At 36.5% G+C, this 18,936-nt stretch overlaps 3 protein-coding genes across 6 annotated transcripts; 1 reads left to right on the top strand and 2 right to left on the bottom strand.

Annotated features, from left to right (window-relative positions):
* Nucleotides 1-879: 879 nt before the first annotated feature.
* LOC105962114 (uncharacterized) lies at nt 880-5,081 on the bottom strand. 3 transcript variants are annotated; one of them, XM_012986396.2, is made up of 4 exons: nt 4,874-5,081; nt 3,839-4,049; nt 2,596-3,370; nt 880-2,511 (listed from the first exon to the last, which is right to left on the bottom strand). In XM_012986396.2, the coding sequence occupies exons 2-4, from the start codon at nt 3,928-3,930 to the stop codon at nt 1,066-1,068; spliced, it is 2,313 nt and encodes a 770-aa protein (XP_012841850.2). In that variant the 5' UTR covers nt 3,931-4,049; nt 4,874-5,081; the 3' UTR covers nt 880-1,065. The 3 variants fall into 3 exon arrangements, with proteins under 3 accessions (XP_012841850.2, XP_012841849.2, XP_088678305.1); XM_012986395.2 differs by having other exon boundaries at nt 4,677-4,972; XM_088822179.1 differs by lacking the exon at nt 4,874-5,081 and adding an exon at nt 4,435-4,521.
* A 3,263-nt stretch (nt 5,082-8,344) lies between these two features.
* On the bottom strand, nt 8,345-11,367 carry LOC105962115 (uncharacterized). 2 transcript variants are annotated; one of them, XM_012986397.2, is made up of 5 exons: nt 10,992-11,367; nt 9,235-10,624; nt 9,014-9,140; nt 8,866-8,920; nt 8,345-8,585 (listed from the first exon to the last, which is right to left on the bottom strand). In XM_012986397.2, the coding sequence occupies exons 2-5, from the start codon at nt 10,515-10,517 to the stop codon at nt 8,533-8,535; spliced, it is 1,518 nt and encodes a 505-aa protein (XP_012841851.2). In that variant the 5' UTR covers nt 10,518-10,624; nt 10,992-11,367; the 3' UTR covers nt 8,345-8,532. The 2 variants fall into 2 exon arrangements, with proteins under 2 accessions (XP_012841851.2, XP_088678303.1); XM_088822177.1 differs by having other exon boundaries at nt 8,866-9,140; nt 10,992-11,303.
* Nucleotides 11,368-12,520: 1,153 nt separating this feature from the next.
* CLC-F (chloride channel F) lies at nt 12,521-18,883 on the top strand. The gene is made up of 9 exons (XM_012986398.2): nt 12,521-13,140; nt 13,882-14,284; nt 14,646-14,840; nt 15,436-15,890; nt 15,983-16,087; nt 16,906-17,139; nt 17,273-17,488; nt 17,576-17,811; nt 18,328-18,883. Exons 1-9 carry the CDS (start codon nt 12,733-12,735, stop codon nt 18,401-18,403), a joined length of 2,328 nt encoding a protein of 775 aa, XP_012841852.2. The 5' UTR covers nt 12,521-12,732; the 3' UTR covers nt 18,404-18,883.
* Nucleotides 18,884-18,936: the final 53 nt, after the last annotated feature.

The raw sequence follows: 18,936 nt of genomic DNA, 5'->3' as shown, positions 1-18,936 counted from the left end.
CAATTTTCAAGAAACAAAAAAGGATATATGATGGAGAAAAAGGAACAAGATTGTGTGGTAAACAAACGGCCATATATATTATGTAATTGTTGGTTAGTCTTGTGCTCCGAAACTCTTCTGATTTTCTCTTTATTCCCCCTCTCTTTCACACACACACACACACGTAGAGAGAGAGAGAGAGAGAGAGAGAGAGAGAGAGAGAGAGAGAGAGAGAGGCACTCGTTCAACGTTATGAAAACAAACATGCACCACACACTGCGCGTACATTATAACGTTAACGTTTATAACGGCTATATTTTGTTCATGTAGAAACAAGAACAAAACTTTTGACCATCTTGAATGTGTGTGAAATGAATGAGTATATATCATTTGTGTCTACACCTAGTTCAATATTTCCTTAACAATTTCTTTGAATTTCCATTATTGATTATGACAAGTCATTTTCTACCTTAAAATCCGGACATTAGAAAATTAGACGTTATATCTGGTTCTTTTAGCAGGATTTGAACCGTAGATCTACACATGATCACACACACTCAAATGTATGTGTGCAGCTTAATGGGTAGTTATTTAATCAAATATACGGTCCAAATCCACCGAATGTAAATAACCAGGTGTAGCATCTAACTTCTCGTTAAAATCATCAAACATGCATGCATGACCCCACACAACATGTTACACACACACTGCACATATATATCTCACATATGCAATAATGGATACACACATTACACATACATGCATGCACACAGAGAAGCAGAAAGCAAACCCTACAATGGCTCCTCTCACATGTAATAATGGATTACCAATTTTATAACAAACAAACAAATAATATTAAGATGTTTAATTACTTATATTAAAAAATAAAAAAAATAAAAATATCAAAAGGGTTTAACTCATTATTCAAGAATTTCTCTTACAACACCTCTAATAAAGAGCTTCTTTCTTTACCTAGGATTACTCTAGCCATCGATATATATATAATTACGCAAGTCAGATATCCCGTAAAACTTCGACAATAAACACAACAACAACATTGTACGAGAAAATATACACCGAAAGATTTCAAGTGCGATTCCAATTCACCTCAAAAGGCGGCCTTTGTTCATTTGCATTCCGAAATATTCGAGATCCGCTATGGATTGGATAATCACACGACCGATTCTGATAGCTAAAGAATGTATTATTGACAGTATTCCTCGATTCATTTCCCGCAACTTCGTACCTAATGGGAGTGCCGATTCGTCGATCAGGGGTAAAATCGTAATTCGACCCTCCACCAAAGCTCTTGCTAGAAAGCATGGTTCTTGATGGATGCTCATGTGGGGAATATTCTGGTGTGCCGAAGTTAGTATGGACTCTCGAACCATATTCGAAGGAAGTGCAATAATCAAAGTGCTGCACGTCGTGCTTACGTGTTTGTGGATGATGATTATGGGGGCGGTACTCAATCTGAGGGGGCGAGATATTTTCTTGTTTATTCACCACCATTAGATTTTTCCCCATCAATCGGAGAACGGGATTACAAGTACTACCGGACGATGGACTGTATTGATCAGTTACTAAAACGCCCTCCTTTCTTGAACTACAGCAAGGTTGACCGTTCTTGCTATTCGTTTCGTGAAATACCGAATTCGCCCTCGATGATGATGACTCATCGTCAAGTTTCGATTCTTGAGGAACAGAGTTAGATACAGCAGAAATTGGAGAATCCGATGAATCCCTTTCCACCAATTCATGCTCGTTTTCGAAGGAATGCACTCTGCATGTGGTTAGTGATGAACTATTTGCCTGAAGTACTGTCGAGGGAATACGCTCGGGGCTCGGCAAAAACGAGCCTGGCGGACCAGGTATCGGTATCGGATCCAGTTCAGCAAAGTTATAGTTTCCTTGCCCTTCTTCATCACCATTAATTACAAGAAAACCAGAACTGATCAAAGACTCACCAAAACCTATATTATTATTCGGATTAATGGGCCCACAAACAAATTCATCCCGATTTTCAACCTCCTTTATGGCATGATCTAGGACGACAGTGGATGTGCCAGCTGGACCATGGTCAACGTTCTTCTCAACTCTATGACTACTACTTGATGAAGCTTTTTCCATTTGAGCTGCATTTTTCACCGGTTCTTCCGCTGCCACGTCACCCGATGCTGACGTGTAATGCTGGCGGCGCTCAGAGTTCACGATTCTTGGACTGATAGTACTTCTGATTTTCTTGTTGTGCCGAGAAGATAAACTCGAGTCGCTCGTCCTCTTGTTTAACTTATCCACAACCGATGGAAGTCTATAATTTGCTTGTAAGTCCTTCATGATTATGTCTCGATGCTGATTTTCTTGCTCCGGATTTATTTTCTTTTTAAGACCAGTTCTTTTGGTGGACCCCACCCATTGCTTTATCATTCCGAAATCGTTGGATTCCAGCTGATGTTCGACTTTTCGTGGCTGTTTTGCCGAATCCTCGTCGTCTTCAGAAGGATATTTTCTTTCCTCGCCATTAACGTTGACCTGTCAACGAACCATGTTTTCTCCGAATTCAAAATCGGCATCACTTGAAAAAAAAAAAAAAAAAAAAAAAAAAAAAACAGTTACCTTCGGAATCGTGTTTCTCCGAGCAAGATACTTATTCTTCTTGGTCGAAACAAGCTTGCTTTCTTTACGATCTCTTTCGACAAACTTGGATAAAATACGAAGCTTTGTGCCATTAGAGTCATAATATACAGCATCATTCTTCTCTTCATGATGTGCTGAAAAATCCAAATTCGATGAAGTCCATTTCGTCCCGTTTCTTCGATCGAGATCCTCTAACGTAGAGCTGAGCGATGTTGCGTATATATCCACCATCAGTTTCGTTTTTCGAGGCTTCATTCTATGCTTAACCATCACTCTCGAATCTGCAGTATGTTCGACTTTCGATTCCTCGGAAAGGCATCGATCAATATGAGCATTCAAAGTAGTGTTCGAAGAGGACGTAAATTTCTTGCAAACCGGGCACACTTTTGAAGCCATTGTCGTCATAATAATCGTGTCTTCCTTCGACTTTGGTTCGGAGAAGTTGCTCGATTGTACAGTCAATCTGCACTTTTTCACCGGGTTTTTAGTATTGATTTCGACCGTATTGGTTGGTAATGGATATTCTTTATCTTCAAGAAACAAACTCGATTGGCTGTTCTCAATATCCGAATCTAGCTTTCGGCCGACGACATCGACAGAATCGAATTTCAGAGGAATATTTCTTACAGATTCAATTGTCTGAAAAGGTGGCAACACATCCTTCACACCGTGGTTCAGACAAAGATGCAAGCTTTTCGAAGAAAACGGCCAATGAGTCTCGATATCTTCGTCCCGTGTACTCGACACGTAATCTCTGCAGCAAGATTTTTTTTTTTTTTTTTTTTGTGAATGTTCTACGAGATTAAAATACTTTTTTTTTAATACCGAATTCAAGAAATGAAACAGCCACAACAAAGATTGGTCTTAAGTCTTAATTCTTAAGGTTGTTGTTCTATGAAATGACCAAAGGAATTCATTACTAAAGATAGGTGGTCAAAAACGTTGACCATCAATGGCGGTCAGCAATAAAAGACTGCAACAAGAATAAGTTTTATTTAATTATAAAAAAATCATTAAGCCATACTTGGATCTGGCCTACCAAGAAAAAGTCCCCAACAGACAACATGGTGATCAAGACTGCATATTATCTCTGTGTTACTGAGAGAGAGAGAGAGAGAGAGAGAGAGAGAGAGAGAGAGAGAGAGAGAGAGAGAGAGAGAGAGAGAGAGAGAGAGAGAGAGAGAGAGAGAGAGAGAGAGAGAGCAATGAAAAGTTTAATTACCTAATGGAGAATTTGGGAAGTGGGTTGAACAGATCTACCTCAAACTGGTGCTGATTATTACAAGCAGAAACCCTCTCATCACTGGATAACATCTGCTAATTAATATCCCTCTTTCCTTTCTAATTTCAAGAAATTAAAAATCCCCAAAATTAAGAAAACCCCACTTAAAGATTGCACCTTTTTTCCTTCAACAATCCAACCATGAACAACCCTGCAAATAAATTGAAACTAATAAATTAACAAAGGCCACAAAAGAAATAATAATATTAAAAAAATGGGGGAGTTGTGAATTTGAAGCATATGTATGTGTTTGATCATCACAATTTAGAGTTTTTCTTAATTGAGAAACAAAAGACATGATCAAACCCTCGTATAACTAAAAGAAAGAACGTTATTTTATGTGGGCAAACATCAAGAAAAGAGCTGAATTAAATCTTTTTTTCAAGATGGGAAGCAACTAAAATCCTGAAAGGTAAAACCCAAGTAATCAGAATCATGATTCAGAAGAGATGAACCAAGAAAAATATCAGCTTTTTTTTTTGAATTTTTTCATTGGCTGAAGAAAATATAAGAGTATATATGTAATAACGGACAACCTCAGACACAAAAAAAAATCAAATCTTTGGTCAGTCTGAGTAAACAGTAGCAAGAAAAACAAAAACCCAATAATCAGATCATAAAATACAACAAAAAAAAAAGGATCTTGAAGTAAGGAAATTAGAGAAAGAACCCTCAAATGGTAGATGAAAAGGGAAATTAAATCAAAAAATCTCTATACGTAAAGCTACATATATACATATATAGATACAGTATTAAGTATATATATATATCAACAGACCTGCTAATTCTGAAAATGGTAGTGAACAATGAGGTCATCTGGGGGAGTAATATTAGAGGGCTAACAGTATTTTTACATACATAAGAGAGACGTTGAGTTGAATGAGAGAGAGAGAGAGAGAGAGAGAGAGTGTGATGAGAGAGAAAGAAGAGAGAGAGTTAATTAATTAAGACGAGAAAAGAGCACCACCCACTCACACATCAAAGCATCAAATTCTTCTGATGATCTCCGCACCAAAAAGTAGATTTTGCTTGCACCATTTAATTAATTAATCACAACCCACTCTGAATATGCGTGAGAGATAGAGAGAGAGAGAGAGAGAAAAAGGAAATATTCAAGAATTTCTTTTTATTAGTTTCTAGAGAGAGAAAGAGGTGGTGCCGGACGTGGGACAGTGGCATTATTGTCGCTTTTACCCTCCTTGTTTTTTACTGTATTTACATATCGAACTCTGTGTATGTGTGTGTGTGTGTGTGAGAGAGAGAGAGAGAGAGAGAGAGAGGGAGAGAGAGAGAGAGAGAGAGTCAAGAGTTCAATAATGATGGTAATTACTAATTAACCATGGTCGACCTTTCAAGTTAATGGCGTCTGGTTTTTAGCTCAAGTAATTAATAAGCTCTTCTGGCAATCATCGTTGAGGACAAGCAGAAAAATCTGTTTTTTTTTTTTTTTTTTTTTTTTTTTTATAAAATGAGGTGGCCTGGTGAACTCAGTGAGTTATTCTAGAGTCACTGACACGGTCAGAAATACTTGATTAGTGTAATAATTAACTTAATTAATTCCTTCTACTGTTCTATATTCTATTGGGAATAATTAGGAGTGGCGATTAAGTATATATAAGAAGATAATTATCAGATCGATTAATTCTGAATAGGGGTGCCGATACACACACTCCAACACATTTTTCACACACGTATACATACATATATTTCAACTCACTTTTTTCACACACACATATATACACACACTTTTGACTCACACACACACACACACATTGTATATACAGATACACTCCAACACATTTTTCACACACATACAAACACATGTGTGCGTGTATATATACACACACACACGCACTACAATACATTTTTCACACGTACTCCAACATAATGTTTGAATAATTACAATTATCCATGAATAATGTATTGTCTTACCAAAAAACCCCCTTTTCATTAAGTTTGACACCAATGATGAACATGTAAGGCAATACATAGTTGAAGAGGTGATTGTAATTATCTAAATATGAGGAGTTTTTTCGTAATTTAAGCGTATTCCAAGAGCTGAGCTGGCTGTAATTTACCATAAACATTAACTTTGAGAACTTGTACATTCGTGATTTGACTTCGAGTTTATTACAAGGAATTTTAATATCAATTTATTATTATTATTATTATTATTATTATTATTATTAAATCAAATTAAACTTCAAAAGTGTTCAAGTTGACCAATTTACACGGCTACACAAAAAAAGTCGTCACAAACATCGTTTCAATGTACGTGCACGTATGTATGCATATGTATCTTTGTCAATTTTTTCAATTTTGTTTGAATTAATTAGTAGTTTTGGTGGATCTTGACAAGGACAATTAACCATGCTCACTAATCACTAATTATCTTCTAAAACAAATCCCACAAGTTTTAAATTATTGATTAAAATTTTAATTTAATTATTTGGGTAAATTACGATCACCTCATGAGGCAAACTCAAATTACACAAAAATCCCTCTTATCCTCATTAAGTAGATAAATTTGAGACCGTAAGTGTGGATGTAATTACTCAAACATGTGAGATTTTTTCGTAATTCGACCTTATCTCAGGAAGCGGCTGTAATTTACCCTAATTATTAAGTACTATAATTGGAAATTAGGCACCCCGAAAGATATATTTAAATAATTTAATTATTTATTTTTTCCGTTTGTAATTAGTTATATTAAATTCCAATTATAGTTTTTATAATGTAATATCCTACAAAAGTCAATAAAAAGAAATGGGCATCTAATTCTGTATACTGTATTTAATTAATTTATTTCATACTCCAATGAAGTAAACCGAGTGTGCATTTGACCAAACCAAATGTAGTAGAATTTTGTATCAAGTATAATGTAATGAATTATCAACATAAATTCAATAAATCAATGTTCTTACCAACTTGCAAAGACAGCTTCATTCTTTACCTTTAGTACAAGAATGAGTTTCTAATTAGCTGTAAAATGGATGTTTGATGGTTCTTTTTTCTTTTTTTATTTAAAAAAAATTAAAATTAAATTAAAATCTCAATTTCATAAAGGTATCAAATTGAAGTCCCAATGGACTCACTTTATGAGTTGAATTTAACATAATGAAATGATGCGTTGGAGAAAAAGATTCCGTGAAAAATTACACCCTAACGGGGTTGTTATAAGACGAAAACAAACGTCATGGGAGACTTTTGTAATTACGGATAGGTAGGGGTATTTTGGTAATTTAACCTAAGTACAGGGGGATTTTCGTAATTTACCCAAAAAAGAAATAAGAATCTGAACAAGAAAATATAGAGCTAATTGCATATAACCCCCTGTGTTATCTCAAATAGCCGAAAAAGTCCTCGTGTTAAAAAAATTAGCAAAAACCCCCTTATATTATCTTCTATATAGCACACTGCCCCTTATTTCGTTTTTTGTTGTTGACTTAAAGGAAATGACAAAATTACCCTAAATAAAAAATTAAACCAAAATAAAAATATCTAACCCAAAAATAAAAAATTGAAAAGAAAATAAAAAATGTATCAAAAGAAAAAAATAATTTAAAAAAAAAAAAAAATCAAATTACTGTACAATATAATTGCTCTTCCCCGCAAAACCACCCCACCCCAACCCAAAACCAAACCCAGATAACTACTATCATGAAAGCTCTCTAATGGTGCATCAACCGTCATACACGTCCGGGAACTATCGTCTAGCTGCAATTGCAGCGGCGTGCGGTGGATCTTAACATCGTGAGAGAGGTACGATGGTTATGGCGGTGGCTGTGGTGGAGGTGGTTATGGCGGTGGTTTTGGTGGAGTTGTTTTGGAATCTACCTCACTCATGTACGAATCAAGGTTTATAGAATTTAGAATCGAGGTTTGGGAGGTACGCTGCCGACCCTCAAACCCGATAACGAATTGGAGCCGGTTTAGATCTATTTTGTGTTGCTGACTTCCGAACGACGTCGTTTCGGAGTTTGAGTGCGGGTCAGAGGTGGTCGACGATACCGTTTCGGAGTAGAAATCGAGATTGATTTTTTCTGATGACGAAGACGTTAGAAATGGTGTGAAGCTGGTTGAGTGAAATGTTTTGTTTATTTTGGAGAAGATGGCTTTTTTGAAAATGGTAAGGATTGAATTGAATTTTTTTGAAAACTTCATTTTGGGCTGTATTGAATTTCGGGGTGAATCTGTAATATTTGAAATTTATAATTTAAAGGGCATTTTGGTCCTTTCGAGTCAAAAATACACCCACAGTCGCACAATCCGCGTGTGGAGCACACGATAAGCTGACAGGGTCCTTGTTGCCTTAGACTAATTTTCATAGGGGGGTAATTGCTAATTTTTTTAACATGAGAGGTTTTTCAGCAATTTGAGATTACACAAGGGTGGTTTTTGCAAAAAACCCAGAAAATATATATATGTAAGTTGCACACTCCTAACTAATCCCAACCTTGTAAAGGTTAAAAATGTACTAGTATTTTTCAAGACATTTAAATGTTCTTCTTCAGACATTTTCTATAGTTGCATCTAAAAATACATTTGTTACAGACATGTAAGAATCTACTGTTACATTGTTCGAACAAATTCAACTTCTTCGAATCGTCGGCTTGCTCTCGATTGTACACGCCTCAAAATGGTTTACCGTAGTCCTGTGTTGGCTGCTCCCATGCCCTCAAAAAACCTACAACAAATTAACCCAATAAAAAATAAATAAAGAAACTCGAACTTTTACTAGCAAGAATCCAAATTAAGCACGTAAAAATATCGACATAACCAAGAATTTGATTAAGAATATCAGTCCAAATTGTTCTGTCAGTGAGTAATAGATATTGATCGTAGCTTCTAATTGCACGTTAATAACAGAAACCCTACTCCCGTATTAAATCGACCCAAGAACTGCATGCAATAAAGACGTAACGAAGACAATTAAATGAATCGTTAAAATTAAGTACAGGCCATACTTATCGGTATTTCTCCGAGTGACATATAGATCGAGTCGTCGTCGCCAGGAATCCCCTGCGCAAAAAAATACAAAATAATCAAAACCCTCTGTTTTAAATTCGATAGTCGACAATAAAGATTTATTACCAGCTGAATATATATTATTACCACTTCGTTGTCCTTTCCTAGTAATTCTGATATCATAAGCCCGTAACCATCTTGACTATCGGGATTCTCGTCAGGGTTGTGCGCGTTATTTGGAAAGCCATCCAGATCAGTAAATACGGCATCTCCCCTGTATAGTTTTGAGATAATACTATTTTCAGAAATTAAATTTGATGCATAAATAAAATTTAATATCGAGAAATTAACGTCGAATTAAATTTGACCTTCTCTCGGGACTGCCGAAGATCTGATCTTCTTGACCGGAATCGTTATCCAAATCGATAACCTCAATTTCGGCATCTTTAATAATGCCGCGTTTTCCATTATTCTTCGGCATATTGAAATTATAGTTCATAGACAAATCAACATCGACAGGTGTCGCATCGTTCTTATTAGTTTCGGCAACGGACGGAGAAATAATAACAGAAGCAACATCATTATTTTGGCTCTCGTTCACATCAAAAGCCCCAATAAGATCCAGGTCATATGTCTTCTCTTGCACGAGCTTCGATGACTCAGCGTTATCTTCTGGAAAAAATGAAATGTTCGTTCGATTTTCCAACGAGTTAGAAAGAGGCAAACAGCCATCAGATTGAACATCGATCGATGCAACATTTTCTTTAGGTCTTTTAGAAGTGCCCTCCCTACAATCCGCCACGTCATCGAGTACTCGTTTTTCACCTCTCTCCATTACAGAATCATTATCATGTTCAGTAGGGACTTCAGTGGGAACATTCTCGACTTCCTTCGATGAATCAACATTATCCACTCGGACCAAATTGCCCTCCTCCTTATTCTCTTCATCGTTTTGTTCCGAGTAATTACCAATTCGCCCCTCTTCTTCATCGGACCCTTTGATGGTTTCCACATCAGCATCCGATTCTTCAACCGAGTTGCATTTCTCCAATCCAGACTCTAAACGAGTTTCATTATCACCTTCTCGAGTTATTTCACTATCTTTACGCACGACCGCCACGTCATCAAAACGAGCCTCCATTTTTGGCGATACTGATGCCGTACTCTTTTCAGGCAACGATCCACTTCTTACCAACTCCCTTTTCGCCCCCGATTCGTAATTCTTGAACGACCCCGTTATTTTTCTCCTCCCTCTTTCGTCAGAATAATTTCTCCTAACTAACTGCGGCATAATCGAGCTGTCGTTTCGCCACTTCCCTCCCGATAGTGCGTTTGGCGGCAACACGCCTTTGGAAACCAAATACGCCGCCGCTAGTCTACCTGCTTCCATGAATACGTCATTCTCCCGCGGAGGATGATGAGGCGGCAGATGCTGAGGTGGTGGCTGGTGATGAGGTGTCGGATGAAACGGCCTTGAGTGACTGCCGCCGCCGCCACCACGTGCATAGCCGCCACGGTAGCTCCTTCGCTCAGGATTATACAACTGATGATCTCTCATCGAACCATCAGGTGAAATTCTCGAGCCTCCCATAGCATTTGATCTGTATCCATTCGGACCATTCCCTTGCCCAATTCGATGCCTCACTTGCATTTTTCGTCAGATGTGCCGATATATATATATTTATATACGTATATTTATCACTAAAATCAAATAAAATATTATTTATCACCAGATCATCTTCATCATAAACTTGCCACCTGGAAATTCATCAAGTACACCAGGATTCAAGATACATCCAAATCTTCTACAAAACAATGCATTCTTCCCCATATTCAACAGTCAACAAAATTAAAGAAAACTAACATACATCCTAATTACTCTCAAACAAGTACTAATTTTGATTATAACTGCGTCACTGTAATAATAATAATAATTAATATTAAATTGAAATTATTTTTCAACTATTTTACTACAACATCCTAAAAATCAAATCTTTATTCCTTAATTAATTACTTCAATACTGGAACTGAAATTTCCAATACTAATTCGATCAGATCTGACGATTTCCGAAACCCCAAAAAAAAAATTCAAAATTCAGCGCAGCAGGCGGCGGCGAGGGTTTACCTTATCAGTTTCCGGTGAAATCCAAAAGCCGATTAATTAGGGTTTCAGTCTTTCAGATCCAGTTCTCACTCGTCATCATCATCAATTCAATTGCAACAACCCCCCACTTCACCAAAATTCATAAACACCAGCTAATTTTTTTTTTCTTTCTAAATCCGTTCAAAGTTCAGGGGATCAATTACAGTCTGATCTGATGCATTTGGATTGGATGTAAAGATGAAGAAATCATAATCAAATATATGAATTTTCTGTGTTGTTTGTGTTTTTTTTTTTTTTGTTTTTTTTTGTTCTCATTCTAGAGAGAGAATGAATGAAAGGTAGAGAGAGAAACTGCGACTTTTAAAGGATGGCGTGACTCGTGAGGTAGTGCTACGGTAATCGCACTCACGCGCTCTCTTGGGGTTTTAACTTCACGCGCCACTAATCATATGTTAGGTGTCTCTAATTTGATTTAGATGTAATCATATGTTAAGTGCACTTAATACTTAGGCTTAATTCTACTTTGCACCCTTGAGATATAGAATTTTGACATTTTGCATCCTCAAATTTCTTCTATAGCATTTTTCACAGTCGAAACATGATGAATCTTGCATAATGCACCTGAATGATTTTTTAAAGCTAATGATCATAATTTGATATTTTAAATGGTATTTTCTAGAATGTCAAATGTCAAATCATTTATTTTATATTCATCGATCCTTTCGAAACTACAAAGTGAAAATATAAAATACACAGTTTAACCTCTATAAATTAATAGAGTTAGGACTAGCAAAATTGTATTAAATTATTAAATTATCGAACTAATAATTTAGTAGGTTTTACCGAGTCAGGACCAAAAGAAACTATTATTTAAGCGAGTTGATTAATTTATAGAGTATTAATTTAGTGAGTCTCTACTGTATTGCTCTTCAACATCTTAAATGATTTTATTTCACAAAAAAAAAAAAAAAAAAAAATAGTGTACAGAAAATAAAGAGAATGAAAAAAAAAACTCTTTAGCTATTTTGCTATCATCAAGTTATTTGAAAATTATATTTTCTTTTAAAGATTTCTACCAAATATTTTCATTAATTATAGTAAAATCCACCAACCAAATAATGTAGTGAGATTTTTTTTTTTAAATATAGTTTTTTCAGTACTTTGTTGCGATTTTTATTTTTCGGATTTTATATAATCGAAATTATGCTGGAGGTAGAAGAAATTTATAAATTATTTTATTGTTTTGCACCATGTATATAAAAAAAACCAATAAAAATAAAATTATCCGCATTAAGTTTTAAATATTCAATTCAGGGTGCACTGTGAATGATTTATTGTGTTTTGAGGGTGTAAAATGTTATTAATATTTTTTAAGGGTGTAAAGTGCCAAAATGCGTTGTTGCAAGGATGCAAAGTGGGATTAAGCCTAATACTTATTATTATTATTATTTATTTTTTTTTATTTATTTTTTTTATTATTATTATTATTATTATTATTATTATTATTATTATTATTATTATTATTATTATTATTATTATTATTATTATTTATATTATTATGTTTTTTTTCCAATTATATAAATAGATCAATAAAATCCTCCATTAATACATATAATAATTAATTAAATAAAATAGTTTCTATTTGGCAGTAAAATCATCTGCGATGCAACCCAAACCCCTGGTGGTGTATGTATAGCTGCGTGTATTTCTCCAATCAAGGAAATGGTTTTATGAGAAGCCCCAATTCGCCGGCGCTGGAGTTATGTCATCGGTAGTCGAGTACAACGATCGCGCCATTTTATTGCGCTCCAATTCCTCGGGTTCCGACGGCGATCTGGAACGCGGCGGCGGCGCCCAATCCCCGGCGAGGAACAGTAGCAGCGCCAGCAATAAGGGGCGTTTCGCGTCGGATCTGTTGAAGCGTTTGGATCGCGGGCTGACGGGTTCGGGCCGCAGATTGAGCGTCAAGCTCCGACCGGATAGTGATCATCACCGCCTCTCCTCTTCTTCCCCTTCTTCTCCGTTGCCCTCAGATCACGGCGTTAGTGCTAATGCGGCCGCCGGAGATGACTTTCTCGGTGACAGTGCACCGCCAGAGTGGGCTTTGTTGCTCATCGGGTGCCTACTCGGTGTTGCTACGGGCCTTTTTGTCGCCGGTTTTAACCGTGGGGTTAGTTTGCATTCGAAGAATTTGAATATTCAATTTACTTTTTTTTTATAGGATTGGCTGATTTATGTATGTTCGTTATGGGTTAATGTCGAAATATTGCGAATGCAACTTAGATTCTGCATAAATATAGTCTTGAAATGGAGGGAGGCTTTACTAAGTGAGGTGGTTTTTGTTAGTTATAAATATTCCAGACTGAGTTAGATAAGTATTAATGATAAGAGCGCATGATATATGCAGCAACTGAACTTTAGTAGAAATTTACGAATTTGTTGCAGCTTACGATATTAAGATGGCTATATACAAGATGGAATATAGAATATAGAACGAATATTTTAGTACAGAATAGATAATTCTAGGGCGCTTATGTACGAATATGGTTAAAATATTGAAAGTTTATGGATGCTGTTATGAGGGCCATGGTTGGTTTTCCATGATGTACAGTTTCTTTTTCCAAATCTTCAGACTTGTGAGGCTGGATTCATTTACCAGCTTTTTTTCAGTTGAAATTAGTGAAGTGTTTGTGGTGAAACATGGTTCCGATTTTGACGATGGCAGCATGCTGAAATGTTCTAGCCTGTTTACGCCATCATGCAGAATGCAGAATTCAAACACTTTATTTAGTGTGAAGCACCCGTATATGTTTGTCAGCATTACCTACTTGCATTTATTTGAATTATTGGATTAGAACATAGCTTACACTCTTCGAAAGAACTGGATTATGCCTGATTTGGTTTACCTCAGGTACATGTAATACACGAATGGGCATGGGCTGGTACCCCAAATGAAGGTGCTGCTTGGCTCCGGTTACAAAGGCTAGCGGATACGTGGCACCGAATACTTTTGATACCAGTCTTGGGTGGAGTTGTTGTGGGTGTTTTGCACGGCCTTCTTGAAATACTGAGTCAAATTAAGCCGTCAACTTCTTCTCAAGGACAAGGCTTGGATGTGCTTGCTGCAATCTTCCCCATAGTGAAGGCAATCCAGGCTGCTGTAACTTTGGGAACTGGTGGCTCTCTAGGTCCTGAAGGCCCGAGTGTTGATATTGGAAAATCATGTGCTAATGGATTCTCGGTGACGATGGAGAACAACAGGGAAAGGAAAATTGCTCTTGTTGCTGCTGGAGCAGCTGCTGGAATTGCTTCAGGTATTCCTCTGCCTATATATGGTGTGATGTTTTGACAATAGCAACAGATTGAAGGTTTCTGGACTGGATGTGATGTTTTAGCGCATCTTTTAGATGGTCAATTACCATTTATTCTCAGTTTATCTTCATGTTTCTGTATGTATATTCTTGTAATTTACCTCTTCAATGAGGGGGTCTTTCCCACGCACTTTCAGGATTGTTCAACTTTACTTGCAGCTAGGATGATTACATTTGTTCTATCATCATCCCTGCTCACTGTTTACATTAATTCAAAATGTAGTGGGGGATATTAACTCTTGCATTCTTTATTTTTGGTCAATCATGATGGTCGGTCACATCAATTCTCCTTGTGCATCCTCAGGTTTCAATGCAGCTGTTGCTGGATGTTTCTTTGCTATTGAAACAGTTTTGAGGCCACTCCGTGCTGAAAACTCTCCTCCATTTACAACGGCGATGATTATTTTGGCCTCTGTGGTCTCGTCTACTGTATCAAATGCTGTTCTTGGCGAAAAACAGGCTTTCACAGTGCCCACGTATGATTTGAAATCTGCTGCTGGTATTTTATCTGATTCTAGTTTTTGTAAACTGAAAAACATATTTGGGCTGCTGTCTGATTATTTTTATTGTTATAAACACAAGACTGCCGTGCTCTTTCAATTTTCATTACGCTGAGGATAGAGATCGTACATATTGGCAACATCTATGTTCTATCACTATCGTACATTAATTATTCTGGTCTTCAGAAGTAGTGTTGTTCTTGGTCAGTTAAACAGATTGGAAATACGACCCTTACTTTTAATTGTCAAATAATGGATAAGGTTGAAATGACAATTAATTCTTGAATCTCTATAATAATAGTAACTTGACTTTATTAACTTATACGAAGAAGCTTTTCTACTTGAAGCAAATTTAAACACCCAATGATTTCTTTTGTCCAGAGTGAAGAATATGATGTTCTCATGCTGTGAATTCCACTAACTATTCTTAACCTATGGATCAGTCACATGGTAGATCATAGATGTGGTTGAAGAAAAGTAAAAGTTTCAACCGTGAACTTATGAGCAGTTTGTGTGTGTGTGTCAGTTAACTGCTGTATCTTGCTCAAATTTTGATGTTTGTCTGACCATTGAATTATCTATATCTTGTCACAGAGCTACCTTTGTACCTTATACTGGGGATGCTATGCGGAGTAGTGAGCGTGGCTTTCACTCGCTTGTTGGATTGGTTCACCGACGCATTTCAGTTTATGAAAGAAAAATTTGGGATTCCAGATGTGGTATGTCCTGCTTTAGGAGGTCTAGGAGCTGGGTTAATAGCTCTCAAGTATCCCGGAATATTGTATTGGGGTTTTACTAACGTCGATGAAATATTACATACTGGAAAGACTGCATCGGCTCCAAGTATCTGGCTTGTAGCTCAATTAGCTGCAGCAAAAGTTGTGGCCACTACTCTATGTAAGGGATCTGGCCTTGTCGGGGGTTTGTACGCACCAAGTTTGATGATTGGTGCTGCTGTTGGTGCTGTATTTGGGGGCTGTGCTGGTGAGCTTATCAACACGGCTATTCCAGGAAATGCTGCTATCGCTGAGCCACAGGCTTATGCATTGGTAATATTAACACGAGTCTTCCGTGTATCTATTTATAAATGCCATTTTTATATGCTGACATTGTCTTTCTGCCACTTCTACTCCTACTGTAGGTGGGAATGGCTGCAACTTTAGCTTCTGTCTGTTCAGTACCTTTGACATCAGTGCTTCTTCTCTTTGAGCTGACTCGAGACTATAGAATTTTGCTTCCCCTCATGGTAAGTTTGCTCTCAGAATTTGATGTTCCTCCACAGTCCTGTATTTTTTTTAATAGCTACTGGATCCTAGATCAATAAGCTAGCATCAGCTTATGTTATATATATTGGTGCATTATCCTTTTTCTTTTTCTTTTTTTTTTTACTCCAAGAAGTAGACATCTAGGGTTATGTTACTAGCAGTTTCTTGTCCGCATAATCTGGGAAGTAGGAGCTTATGATATAAAGTTATGTTGCCATACCTCATTATTGTAAATCTAAAATAAATATCTTTCTCTGCTTTCTTTATTCGTTCTTATTATTTAGTAATGAAGGAGAGACTTCAGTGAGCAGGATTTAGTAAATTTCTTGTGGTTGCTGTTAGGTTACTGTACTAAATTGGAACGGCATGCATATGTTTTGTTTATGTATGCCAGTGATGCCTTTGGATGCCTTCTCTTAGGAGTATGCTTGCTGTTTTAGTTTCTTCATCTCTTGACTCTTATATCACCAAGTAATATTCTTGAGTATTCGTAAATGTTGGACAACCCTCGAAGGACTAAAATTTTGAACCGAAATCTTGGATCTGATTTGCAGCTCAGTATCATTTATGCAAAGGCAACGAGGACTCTAGAAAAAGATTCATGTTTTAATGATTGTATATATGGTACCTTGCATCGTTTGCTATCTGCTTTTAACATGAGATAAAATTGATTAGAAACTCTACTTGTGATGGATTATCTATCAAGTGCTCCTTTCGATGGGCTATTTAATCTTTTTAGCTAATTCATTTTCTATTGGTTGCTTCATATATATTCATTGAATTTTACTTATCGCAACAGGGGGCAGTTGGATTAGCAATATGGGTGCCTTCTGTAACAACTCAGCCCAAGGAGACAGAGGTATCAGATACGAAGAATTCTCCACATGGTTACTCTGTTGTTTCACCATCTGAAGACAAAAATGAGGATATTCGGATACAAAACGGTGAAAGGGATGATATAGAACTCACAGTTATCAGAAACTTCAGTGACTATCAACCAATAGATATTGACATTTTGCTGGAAAATATGAAAGTCAGTCTTTTTGCCTTTCCTATTTGAACTTACTCGTGAAAAAAAAAAAAAAAAGAAAGCCCAAGTTTTGCAGATTCGGTTTATGCTCATAGTGCTCATAGAACAAGTTCTTTTTATGTTCCTTTTTAATCAGGTTTCTCAGGCTATGTCAGACAACTATGTGAAGGTTTCTCTGACACAAACTCTGAGAGATGCACTAAACCGCATGCGTGATGGTCAACAGAATTGTATCCTTGTTGTTGACTCTGAAGATTCTTTGGAAGGAATTTTGACCGATGGGGACATAAAACGGTGCTTATCCAAAAGATATGTTGCTGATACTTCTTCTTCCAACAGCAATTACACAGATGTATAGTTTTATCTTTTAACACAAAAAAAAATAATCTCGGTTTTAATGCAGATTTTATCTGAAAGTTGTTGTGAATTGTGTTTGCAGGCAAATACGTGCACTGTTTCCTCTATTTTCAACCGTGGGATGACCTTTCGTGGGCGAGAACGTGGGCCGTTGATTTGTTATCCAGATACAGATCTGGCAATGGCGAAGCAGCTTATGGAGGCCAAGGGAATCAAACAATTGCCCGTCTTAAAACGTGCTGAAAGTTCTCAAAGAGAGCAAAAAAGACGCAGAATTGTGGCTATTCTTTATTATGACTCGATCTGGAATTGTCTCAGGTACATGGTTTTACCCTTTTCTTTAAGAAACAAATACTCCTTTTTTAAGCATTGGCATAACAGAACCTGACAAATTTCCGAGCAAGGAAGCTCCTTTGGGGTTTTACTTGAAGATTCTTTTGTTTTTTTTTGTTTTGTTCTTGGGCTGTACCTTTTTGCATAGAATGGAGCTAACAATTTGGAATTAGACATCATTACAAGAAGGCAACATCGATTCTATATAAGACTGTTTTTTCCTTGATAACTATATTTTCGTCTCTTCTAGAAACCCACAACTAGGATTTATGGTTGCACATTCGCACTTACTTTAGGAATTTACCGAAGTTGTCTTAGAAACTAGACTGGACTAGTTCAACTGATTTATCCAGGAACCACTTCTCAGTTTGGTCTGGTTGACTCAGTTGAACTTTTTTTGTTGAAGCTTCCTTGTTTCCGAAAAAAAAAATAGAATAAACGGTAAAACTATGAAATAATTTCTACCTTCTGATTATTTTTTTTTTTTTTTTTTTTGTGCAGAGATGAACTTAATCATCGAAAGTTATTGAGCCAGCAGATAGAAGATGATTCTGGGAAGATTGTAGCATACACATGACGTGAAACCATTGAAATTAATCTATAAGGCATCAATTAGTTTCCACAGTGCCTACCTGCCTGGGTGAAGAAGCGACTCAAGTTCGAAAATCACACCTGGGAATTTTACAAAGTCGAGGATTAAATTTACAGGAAAAGAATTGATATTTCAACACTTGCCTTCAAAATGTAATGTAGCACGAGCCTCTTGTACGCGATATTTTCTGGCAATTGAACAAAAAAAAAGTATCGTATCGGTGGCTTTAGAGGAAATCACATATAGAGTCTGTAATCAAGATATATATTATATACATACGATAATTTTGGCAACGAAATTTAAAGGGTTCTTGCATTGACCATCAGTGAAATCTCTTGCCTGTATAAAATCCCATGTCAATATTATTGTGCCGAGTTTTTCAAGCTTCGCTACAACATAATTTTCGTTGTGTATTAACTTTTGCTCCTGGTTATTTTCAATAAAGTTAGTAACTTTTTTGCTTAAGTTAGTTGCTTCTGTACTTCATTTTTAATTTATTTTAAAAAAAATGATCTTAT

Source organism: Erythranthe guttata, chromosome 8 (assembly GCF_056151865.1).
Source record: "Erythranthe guttata isolate IM_541 chromosome 8, IM_541, whole genome shotgun sequence".
NCBI lineage: Eukaryota > Viridiplantae > Streptophyta > Magnoliopsida > Lamiales > Phrymaceae > Erythranthe > Erythranthe guttata.
This window is presented reverse-complemented; position numbering and strand designations above follow the sequence as displayed.